At 43.3% G+C, this 12,051-nt stretch overlaps 1 protein-coding gene across 4 annotated transcripts in view; it reads left to right on the forward strand.

Annotated features, from left to right (window-relative positions):
• Positions 1–12,051, forward strand: part of LOC122670399 (DNA-directed RNA polymerase III subunit 1) — a 164,311-nt gene that overhangs the window by 18,479 nt on the left and 133,781 nt on the right. For 3 of the 4 annotated variants that reach the window (XR_006334207.1, XM_043867279.1, XM_043867260.1), the window contains exons 8-12: positions 607–822; positions 1,144–1,292; positions 1,381–1,522; positions 1,615–1,755; positions 2,765–2,953. Coding sequence is in view for 3 of the 4 variants with exons in the window: in XM_043867279.1 (XP_043723214.1) it covers positions 607–822; positions 1,144–1,292; positions 1,381–1,522; positions 1,615–1,755; positions 2,765–2,953 (837 nt within the window). In the remaining variant the exon portion in view is untranslated. The remainder of the gene's footprint in view (positions 1–606; positions 823–1,143; positions 1,293–1,380; positions 1,523–1,614; positions 1,756–2,764; positions 2,954–12,051) is intronic. The other variant, XM_043867271.1, reaches the window with a different exon arrangement.

A 12,051-nucleotide genomic window follows, 5' to 3' on the forward strand; every position in this document is an offset into this window, starting at 1 on the left:
AGTGGCTTGATAATTAAGCCTTATCTCAACTACTTGGGTTAGCTACATGGATACTGTTCTACCATTCTACTCATCTTTCTTTCTCTTGCTCTTTTTCTTTTCTTCTTTGATTGATAAATTTTTTTCTTGATGGATCTTTGATTGCTGAAATTCATTCTGTTGCCTGTGAATAAAATTATGAAACGAGTTTGATTTTCCCCCTTTTCTTCTGATTCAATATACTAGAAAATAGAATTGCATTGATATAATGACAGCTATATAATGTGATAAAATTTTAGACTTCGGTCCACAAAATAAAGAAAGCAGCAAGTCTATATTCTTTAATTAAATATACATGAATGTATTGCCTAATGCTTTCTTATGGATATGTAAACTCTTCTGGGATGAAGATCCCTCCTTTAGGAATTCCTTGAATTAATCCATCCATGCATGATTCATTTTACAATGAATTCCATTTCTGAAGATGTAACTCCTGTCCTAGCCAAACAAAGATAATAAAGAATTAATGAAACTCCTGTCCTACAAAGTTCTAAATTAGTTTAGGTTCTCATTCTTCTATAGTCTGAATTTTGGTGCATGGGTATTCATGCTGGAATTTCTATTCAGGATTCCTGGGAGTTCCTCCAAGTTCACGTCGCACAATATATAAATAGTGATGTTCGTGGCGTTCCGTTAAATATGCAGCTTTCAAAGCCAATGCGTGGTTTTGTTCAACGTCTCAAGGGGAAGCAGGGACGTTTCCGAGGGAACCTATCTGGGAAGCGTGTTGAATATACTGGCAGAACTGTTATTTCGCCTGATCCCAACCTTAAAATTACAGAGGTATAGTGGGGCCTTACCTAGAAATTTTTTTTTTTTTGCCTCGCATAAATGATTCTGCATTGTGCTTTCTTCTTTCATTTTTTTTTGTAATTTTTTTCTCACCTCCCATCCAAAAGCATAAGGGAGGGGGGGGGGGAGAACCCTCTGTTAGGATTTGCCATCACCTAGTGGCTAGTACGACATTTCAATTATGACTAATAAAACATCCTTTGCTAGGCCCTAACAATAGGAAAGATGCATCTTTTTGAAATCTTTGACCTGCTTTTGTTTTACCAAGTACTGACCATATTGCTGATATTGATCTTCTTTTGGTGGTTTTAGGTGGCAATACCAATCTTAATGGCTCAGGTTTTAACTTATCCTGAACGAGTTTCCTGTCACAATATTGAGAAGTTGAGACAGCGTGTCCGCAATGGACCTCATAAGTACCCCGGGGCTAATCTAATTATATATCCTGACGGTGCCATGATGTTAGTAACTATTCTTTCCAATCATTTCCTCTCATTGGTAGCTCTGTTTTCATGTTAGGATAGTGGGATCACTTGAATTATTCTGCAGGCATTTGAGGTTTTCTGCCAGAAAACGTGCTGCTGATGAACTTAAATATGGTTATATAGTGGAACGCCATTTGGAAGATGGGGACATTGTTCTTTTTAACCGGCAACCAAGCTTGCACCGAATGTCTATCATGTCTCATAGGGTATTTTCTTAAATTTATGTTATATCTGTTAGATGATGTTTCTTTTTGTTTGGTCTTCATGTATTTTCTTCTGTGTTGCTCCATGTATGTAGGCTAGGGTGATGCCTTGGAGAACATTAAGATTCAATGAATCTGTCTGCAATCCGTACAATGCAGACTTTGATGGTGATGAAATGAATATGCATGTTCCTCAAACAGAGGAGGCTCGCACAGAGGCTCTTATGCTGATGGGGGTAAATTATGTTTATGCTCACTCTTTTGTAGATTTTACCTGTTTTTGCTTTTAATGAATATTTGATCTGTACTTTATGTTCTTTTTTGTTTCTTATAAAATACTATTGGGAATATGTATTGTGAACTAATGGTTTGGTAGATGCTTAGATATGTTCAGCACGGTGATTTGCAGGACTGTCTATAATTGACTTAGTTTTCTTTTAAATGATTAATATAGAAATTTTATCTAGCATGTATAGAATGCTAAACTAGGATAGGGTATTTTCTCGGCTACAGTAATGTGTTCCATTACACAATTATGTTATATTATATATACATGAATGTCGTCCTCCCACCAGATAGAACTCCAATCTCTCTGGATCTCAAATACTCAGTACCTTCGAGCGGAGCATTGTTTGCTTACAAATTCTATTTTGTGAACAGCTTGTTGAGGATTTGTCTATTATTCCTTTCAAAGCCTGAAGCAAAAATTCCATAAGATTTTACCCTTTGCTCAAATGGGCTTCCAGGCCAAGAAGTAAAATCTACCTTGGATGTCTAGGCATTGCCTGCTGGAGCCTGAAAAAGAATAAGATTAAACTACACTTATCCCTTGCTACTGCTCACTGTGCTAATGAGCAAGGATCTGCCTCTTGGACTCACTATTCTCTATGCTATCCTCTTGAACTTATCCTTTCCATGCTAATTCAGTATGCTGTAAGTTGTCATGATTTGCTCAACTCTCTGATCTATTGATCTTTGTTATTATTTTACATTTGCAAGCAACTTGTTTTGCACTTGAACACTCTCTCTTTGTCAATGCATCTATCATTGATTCTTTTTGGTTATATACTTTATAAATGTATTTTTGTGAAGATCTTTTCAGCCTCAGTTTCTTGTTTAATCAAAATCTTGAGTTTTAATATATCATTCTTCATGAGTATTAATTTAAAGGCGCTTTAATTATTTTTACTTATCTGATTTACTGTAGTCTTACTTTTTTGCAATTGGTGTGCTATTGTTGTACAGGTGCAGAATAACTTATGTACTCCAAAAAATGGAGAAATTTTGGTTGCCTCTACTCAGGATTTTCTAACATCATCTTTCCTCATTACAAGGAAAGACACCTTTTATGACCGAGCTGCCTTTTCACTTATGTGTTCATATATGGGGGATGCTATGGACCCTATTGATTTGCCAACACCAGCCCTAATTAAGGTGAGATAGATGGTTATTTTTTTTTGGGTTTAATTAATTATGGTGTTATTATCATGTGGAATGATTTTTTTTTTCCTTTTAATTTTTTGATAACATTGGGTTCAATCAACTCTGGTTCACTTCACATTCAGATTGAGTGTCCATTAATTCTCTCCAGTTCAGGCAAAATCCCCATGAGCTCGTGAGATGAGCTATCCGGCTACCTCCTTATCCACCATCGCCATTGCCACCCCCTCCATTCCCTCCACCACCATCACCAACCTTGCCACTATCCCTGTCCCCTCCATTCCCTCCACCACCATTACCAACCTTGACACTATCCCTGCCCCCTCCACCTCACCCACCACCTCCTCCGCCACCACTACCATCCCCGCTACCACTGCCTCCACCCCTTCCGCCAACCCTGCCGGACCAAAATCGTGGTCCTCGCTTTTCTCTCAGCAACCTCAATCCTCCTCTTCTGGATTACCCCTAGTCTATGTCAAACATTCTTGCGATATTGGCTCTTCCTACGCCCTCTGCCCAAACAATCTTCACTCCCCTGAAATTTCCAAATGGAAAGCCTGCTTGGTGGGACACTTCCTTGGTTCCAGGCCTGCTTTCAATATTGTCAATGTTTCCCTTTCCAAACAATGGTAAGCTCAAGGTTCTTTAGACATCTTTCTCTGGGACAATGGTGTGTTCGTTTTCAAGTTCTTCTCTGAGGATGTTAAAGCTCGAGCTCTCGACGGTGCCCCTTGGATGGTTTGATCTAAGCCCATTTTCCTCCGCCAATGGGACCCCTACATTCAGCTCCATAAGGTTGACCTCAGCTCTATTCCCCTGTGGATCTCCCTCCCTGGCCTCCCTCTGCAATATTGGAGTCAAGATTACCTCAGCCGAATAGGCTCCTTAATAGGCTTCCCGTTATACTCTGATGCTCACACTTTGAAGATGGACAGACTCTTGTTTGCTCGTATTTGCATTGATATCTTGGCTGACAACTCTCCTCCTCCTTCCATCTCCATCATGGAAGATGACGACTTCAGTTTTGAGCAACCAATGAAATATGACTGGCTCCCCCCTCATTGTTCACATTGTAAGATCTTTGGCCATCAGACGATTGCTTGCTCAGGTAATGCTCCTCCTTTTTCCGGCACCAGAGACATCTTCACTGCCCCTCCGGCAGGCTCATCTCCGCCTGGAGCCCTTAATGCTACATCACCTGGCCTAGCTCCTCTGCCGTCTCCCCGCCACTCCAGATCCCCTAGCCGTGGAAGATCTTCATCTTGCCGCCACACCAGTCTTCGTCGCCGCCGAGTGCCTCCCGCCTCTGATTCTCATCCAGAGGAGGAGAAGCCCTCGTCTCCTGATCTCGAGGCCCTCCTGGCCAACGAAGCTTCAATCGCGCTGCCAACGCCTGCCACTCTGGCTACACAACAACCCTGCAACCCTAATGGACTCGATGTGCTAATCTCATCGATGCCTACTGCAACCTCTGGAACGTCGCCCTCTTTGACGACAATGCCACCTTTTGGCTTTGATCAAGCCCCATTGCTGAATGACTTGCCTCGAGAAGGCCCTTATACTTTTTGTGGAAGCTCCTCTGAAGCATCTGCTCCCCCCGAAGAGTCGCAGAGCAAGGCCTTGTCGCTATCGGCTTCCCTTGCCTTTGCTGCGGTTGATGATTAGGTCTATGGCCTCAATTGCCATTCTCATGATAGGAGCTCCTCTCCTACGCGACGGTCTGGAAACCCTTTACCCCCCGTCTTCGGTCAACCTGTCGCCTACTACCTCCAGCTCTCAACCCCTCTCCCCCTTTAGCAGACGATCGCCATTTTTGTCTTTTCCCTACACTAAACTTCCCCTTATCCTACCTACTCCCTTGCTGTTTCCCAACCTTTCCCCTCTTATCGGCTCTTCCTCTATGAAGGGCCCCACCTTTGAACCCCCTCCCACGTGTCCTCTTAACCATGACTCACATACCCCCATTCAAACCCTTTGCTTGCCCACCTCCTTTCTGGCCCATGAACCTATCCCTACTTCCATTTCTCTTCAGGCCCACCCCATTGCCTCTGGGCCCATCCAACCCTCCCTTCAGGCCCATCCCCTTGCTTCTAGGCCCCTCCAACCCTCCTCTCTAGCCCAACCCGACCTACCTTCCACCCATTTTAAACAAATCCTTTTTTTTTACAACCTTCCCATCATCTCTCCCCCAGCCCATCTTTACAAAACCCATTACCCTAATCCCCCACCCCATCTCCTGCCCATCTTGTCCAAAATCTCTACCCTAACCCTCCCACCTCCCCTGACCCGATCCAACTCTGATTCCCTTCTTCATCACCTTCGGCTGCCCCTTCCCCTTCCCTCCCTGGCTCCCTCAATCCAACTCCTTCAAACTTATTCGTTAGATTTCCTTCCTCTCATCCTGGTTCGGTTTGGCCTTCCCCCCTTGTAAACCTTTTGTTCGCAGCCCGGTTATAGCCTATTCCCGCAGGAGGTACAGAAGTGTTCTACCCAAGAAATCCTTGCCCCTATCCATCTAGTTCCTCGTGTCGGCGGGTTTTATTTGGAATGTTAGGGGCCTCAATTCCTTGGCTAAACATCAGGATATTAGATCTCTTATCAAGTCCACTCACTTCACCTTCTGTGCCCTTCTTGAAACTCGTGTCCTCCAAGAAAACGCTTCTCGCATTGTTGCCTCCATAGCCCCCTCTTGGTCATTTCTTTCCAACTACAACCATGATCCTAATGGCCGTATCTGGATCCTTTGGGACCCCTCCAAAATTCATATTTCCATCTCCCACTCCTCCTCCCAGCTCCTTCATTTTCACCTCTCCCTCCCCAATTCCTCCTCCTCCTTCCTCTCTGTGGTCTATGCTTGCAATCAGGCGGTTGACCGTGTTCCCCTTTGGACTGACCTCTCTCTCCTTAAATCTTGGCTTGACTCTCTCCCTTGGGGAGTGGGCAGTGACTTCAATGTTTTCAGATCCCAATCTGAAAAACTTGGAGGTCGCCCCCATGACCTCCCCTCTATCAATGCCTTCAATGACTGCATTGAGGATCTCGGCCTCGATGATCTTCGCTGGTCAGGATCCCTCCTCACCTGGCACAACCGTAGAGTGGGCAACGACCGAATAGCTTGCAAGCTTGATCGGCCCTTTGTTAATGAATCTTGGCTCTCCTTCTTTCCTCGTTCCCATGCTAACTTCTTGCTTCAGGGTCTATTTGACCACTGCCCTTGTCACCTTCTTATCCAACCCTATTCTTACTTCGGTCCCAAGCCCTTCAAATTCTTCGATATGTGGACCTCCCATCACCTTTATCTCCCCACCATCCTTAAAGCCTGACGCTTCTCCGTCTCCTACCCCTCTCTCCCCCTAATTGCCTTTACCTGTAAGCTCCGCCACACCAAGTCTGCCCTCAAGAGTTGGAATCTCTCCACCTCGGGCAATATCTCATCTTGTGTCTCCTCCTACCAAGCGGATCTTGCCGCTGTCCAATCCTGGCTCCATCTAGACCCGCTCCACCCCGAGTTGGCTCTAGAAGAGAAGAAGCTTTCTGAGGAGCTCTCTTCCATAGCTCTCCAGGAAGAAAGCTTCTTGCATAAAAAATCCTGGATTAAGTGGCTTGAACTTGGAGACTCCAACTCGGCTTATTTCCACCGCTCCTTGCGAGTCAGGCAGAACTCCAATTCCATTACCTTGCTCGTTGTTCAGGATGGGACCCCCCTCTCTTTCGTCTATGACATCAAATCTGAGACTATATCCTTCTTCTCCTCCCTCTTCAACCCCCTCTTGCCCCTTCCTCGCCCCTTCCCCCCCATGTCATCAACAAGTTTGTCCCCTCCCATATGGCTGACCTCCTCTTGTCCATTCCCTCTGAAGATGAAATTTCCAAGGCCATTTTATCCCATAAATCCAACAAGGCTCCTGGGCTTGATGGTTTTAGTATGGGATTCTTCCTTAGCTGCTGAGACTTTATCAAAGGAGACCTCTTGAAAGCTGTTCGTAGCTTCTTCTTTAAACCCAGCCAAATCAATTAGATCAATCAAACCTTCCTCCATCTCATCCCTAAAACAGATGGAGCCTCCTCCCTGTCTGACGATAGACCTATCTCTCTCTATAATCTCCTCTACAAGTTCATTGCAAAAATCCTTGCTAATAGGATTCAGCTTGTCATCCCTTCTCTTGTCAGTTCCAATCAATCTGCCGTCATCTCTGGCAGGAGCATTTCGTATAATGTCATTCTTTGCTCGGAGATTGTGCGTGGTTTTGATCGTAAATCCCACTCGCCAGTGGCCTTCATGAAAATTTACCTCCATAAATATTTTGACTCCCTTCGATGGAATTTCATTTGCAATGTGCTTTCCCATATGGGCTTTCCCCCCGCTTTCATCCGCTGGATTTACCCTTGCATATCCACCCCTCCTTCTCTGTCCTAGTTAATGTTCCCCTGCAGTTTTCTTCCATGCCAAGGTTGCTCCCTCTCCCCCTTTCTCTTCTCACTGGCTCTGGAAGTCCTCTCCAGGAGTCTCCAATCCAAAACTGATCTCCATCTTATCTCCCCTATCCTCAAATGCAAGCACCTCAACCTCACTCACCTTGCTTTTGTTGACGATTTGATGATCTTCTCCAAAGCTTCCCCCTCTTCTATCTCGGCCATCATGTCATCCCTCCATCTCTTTGAGAATCTCTTTGGTCTTCGCATCAACCTCCTAAAATCCAAAATCTTTCTCGCTGGTATCTCTGAGTCTGATAGAGATACACTCCTGCGTCTGACTGGCTTCTCCCTTAGATCCCTTCCTATCAAATACTTGGGCCTTCCCCTCATCCCTACTCGGCTTTCCAGTCACCATTGCACTCCCATGCTCAACAATATCCACAAACGGCTCCAACTCTGGAAAGGCAAACTCCTCTCCTATGCTGGCAGGCTTGAATGCATCAGATCGGTTCTCCAATCTTCTTTTATCTATTGGTGTGGCATTTTTGGTATCCCTAAAGCTACCATCAAAGGCATGGAAAACCTTTTCTGTGCCTTCCTTTGGAAAGGGAAACAAGTCTCCAAATTCCTTCACCCAATCAGCTGGAAATCCATCTGCCTTCCCAAATCTGAAGGAGGCCTTAACATTCGCTGCATCCGTGATTCCAACACCATGGATATTCTAAAGCTCATTTGGAAAATCTCCTCTAGACATTACTCAATCTGGGTCAACTGGGTTACTCCCATCTTGTCAAAAAGGACTCCATCTGGACTGTCCCCATCAACTTCGACTCTTCTTGGATCTGGCACAAGATTCTTCTCCTCCGCCCCCTTGCCCTCACAGCCACCTCCATTGCTATTGTTGACGGATCAACCACTTCCCTTTGGCTTGACCCCTGGCACCCTCTGGGGATTCTCTACAATGTCCTTAGTGCCAGATCGATCTACTCCTCTGGCATCCCCAAATCCGCCCCCTCTCCCACATCATTTCCCTTGGCTCCTGGTCTCCTACATCCCCCCACATCCCTATCCTCTCTCAGATGTGGCCGTCCCTCCCCCCCAACTTCTGTAGATAAGGTTATTTGGCTCGCCTCCTCCAACGGTCTATTTTAGCTTTAGATCGGCTTGAAACTTAGTTCGCGACCACAACCCCCCTAACCCTTGGCTCAAACTAGTTTGGTTCAAAGGCCTCATCCGTCGCCATAGCTTCACGGTCTGGAGAACCCTTAGCCTTTGTCTCCCAACCTAGGCCTTCCTTCTCCACCGTAACATTCATGTCCCCCCCTCTTGCATCTTCTATTGGGATGGTTCTGAGGACACTGCTCACCTTTTCTTTGCTTGCCCATTCACATCCACCATCTAGAAAAAAGCCCTCATGTCCATTTCACCCTGTTGAAGGAGACCTTTGACCTTTGATAGAGAATGGCTCTGGATAGACATGACCTTCCAATGCTGCTCTCTCTGCGACACTATTGAGAAGCTTGTGTTTGGCTCCGCTGTGTACCACATTTGGATAGAGAGGAATCTTAGGAGATGGACATCCAACTCTCGGTCATTCGACTTGATTTGGAAAGCCATCTCCTTCGATGTTTCCTCCAAGCTCAGCTCCATCCATCATAGGTCCTTCTCGGATACCCCTAGGAACAAGCATATTGTTGCCTCCTGGGCCTTAGATAGCTCTCTCTTGCAGCCCCCTCCTCCCTTTTAGGATGGCTTGAGGCTTGCGCTTTTGTATCTCCCCCCCTCTCTTCCCTCTTCTCCCTGTATATTCTCCCCTTTTTTTCCTCCCCTGCCCTCTCCTGGGGTTTGGTAATATATTTATTCACCAAAATAAAAAACATTGGGTTCAATTTATTTTAATTTAAAAAAAAAAGAGTTTTATTCCTGATTAGGGCGAAAAATCGAATGAACAAACGGTGATGTGCTACTTCTAGAGTAGTGGTGGTGGGGGTGCTGTATATACATGGAGCTTGCCAAAATTATTCTTTATAAGGGAATACATTCGGAGCAGATTTCAATAGAGTCAGATTTTTCAAATAGCGTCATGGATTAAAGATGGGAAGAAGCTAGTCCAAAAACGTAAGATTAGATTAGCACCTTGGAACATTGGATCTTTAATAGGTAAGAGTCTAGAATTGATAGATTTTATGAGGAGAAGAAGGATTAACATAGCCTGTATTCAAGAGACTAGATGGAAGGGTAAAAAAGTTAAGGAGTTGGATGACTTTATACTTTGGTATATAGGGGATAAAAGTAATAGAAGTGAAGTGGGCATAGTAGTGGATAAAGATTTAAAGAAGGATGTGGTGGATGTTAAAAGATTCGGAGATAGGATTATATCCATCAAACTTGTAACGGAGAAAGAGGTTGTCAATATAATTAGCGCTTACGCACCTCATGTAGGATTGGGTGAAAGTATTAAGTTACAATTTTGGGAACACATGGATGGATAGTGCAAGGTTTTAGTCAAGGAGAAAATATTATTATAGGGGGTGATCTGAATGGACATGTTGGGAAAAAGCTTCGAGTCTATGAAGGTGTACATGGAGGATATGGTTTTAGAGAGAGGAATGAGGAGGGGTTCTCAGTTTTTTATTTTTCTATGGCTTATGAACTATCTATTGTAAACACTTACTTTGAAAGAGAGGAGCATTTAGTTACTTTCAAAAGTGAGCATCATAGTAGCCAAAGAGATTTCTTCCTAACTAGAAGGTCTGATAGATTTTATGTTAAGACTATAAGGTTATACCAGGGGAGAGTCTAATCACACAGGATAGATTAGTGGTCATGGATATGTGCCTCACTACACGGAATTGTAAGAAATGTGAGTTTTTTGCCCCTAGGATAAGGTGGTGGAGCGTAAAAGGAGATACTTTGAAATCATTTATTGATGAAATGGTCAAACAAGGAAAGTGGGACTTTAAGGTAGACACTAATACGATGCGGAATGAGATGACTACTTGCATTAAGAAGGTTGCTAAAGATGTCATAGGCGAATTGAAAAGAAAACGTCTTTCCTCTAGAGAGACTAGGTGGTGGGATGATGAGGTTCAAAGCTTCAAGCAGCCATTAAGACTAAGAAAGCTAGTTTTAAGACATGGCAAAGGACTAAGGATGTAGAGGATCTACAAAGGTATAAATTTGCCAAAAATAAAGATAAGAAGATTGTGGGAAGAGCAAGGGCGAAGAAATATGAAGATCTTTATAACAATCTGAGCATAAAGGAAGGGGAAAAACTATCTATAAGATAGCTAAAGTTAGGGAAAGGAAGGGTAGAGATCTCGACCATGTTAGATGTATTAAAAGTGGAGATGGTAAAGTACTAAAAAGGGATGAAGACATTAGGAAGAGATGGGAAGGTTATTTCTGTAGCCTACTAAATGAAGACACTTTGAGTAATAGTGTTCTGAAAGACTGCATTACCTATCAAGACATCACATGTCGTAGGTATATACGAAAAGTTAGGGTGTTTGAAGTAAAAGATGCTTTAAGGAGGATGAAAGTAGGCAAAACACAAGGCCCAGATGAGCTCCCTATAGAAGTGTGGAAGAGCTTAGGAATCTATGGTTTGTCTTGGTAAACCAAGCTGTTTAATAAGATTATGAGCACAACGAAAACGTCAGATGAATGGAGAAGAAGCATTGTGGTCCCGATTTACAAAAATAAAGGTGATGTGCAGAGGTGCAATAATTATAGAGGCATAAAACTAATGTCATACTATGAAATTATGAGAGAGGGTTATTGAAACCCACCTCTGAGACAAGAAACTACTATTATGGAGTACCAATTTGGTTTTATGCTTGGAAGATCCACTACAAAAACTGTTTACTTAGGAGACTCATGGAAAGATTTAGAGATCGCAAGATGGATCTCCATATGGTCTTTATTGACCTAGAAAAAGCTTATGACAGTCCCTAGAGAGTTAATCTGGCAAGTACTAGAGAAGAGCAGTGTTTCAAGTAAATATGCGGACATAGTAAAGATATATATGATGATGCGGTGACAAGTGTAAGAACTATGGGTGGCCAAGGTAGTGAATTCCCAATTACAATTGGGTTACATCAAGGATCAGCTTTAAGCCCATATTTGTTTATGCTTATCGTGGATGATTTAACTAAAGACATTCAAGATGAGGTTCCTTGGTGTATATGCTTTTTGTTGATGATCTTGTTTTGGTGGATGAGACAAAAGCAGGGATTAATGCCAAGTAGGAGTTATGAAAATAAACCTTGGAATCAAAAGGTTTTAAGATAAGTAGAACAAAGACAGATTATATGGTGTGTAAGTTTGGTTACACTAGGATAGATAATGTGGTGTTGAAAATTGATGAGAAGGAGATTCTGCAAAGTGGTTATTTTAGGTATCTGGGCTCAATCATAAATAAAGAAGGTGATATAGAGGATGATGTTTCACAGAGAATTAAATATTAGGATGGATGAAGTGGAGAGGTGCGTCTGGAGTGTTGTGTGATCGGCATATTCTTTTAAAACTTAATGGAAAATTTTATTGGCAGTCATATGACCGGCTATGATGTATGGTGCAGAATGCTAGGCAATTAAGAAGCATCATATAAATAAACTTAGTGTAGTGGAGATGATGCCTTGCCCTACCTTGCGATCTATTACTACCAGCTCTCC

Source organism: Telopea speciosissima, chromosome 1, assembly GCF_018873765.1.
Source record: "Telopea speciosissima isolate NSW1024214 ecotype Mountain lineage chromosome 1, Tspe_v1, whole genome shotgun sequence".
NCBI classification, from domain to species: Eukaryota; Viridiplantae; Streptophyta; class Magnoliopsida; order Proteales; family Proteaceae; genus Telopea; species Telopea speciosissima.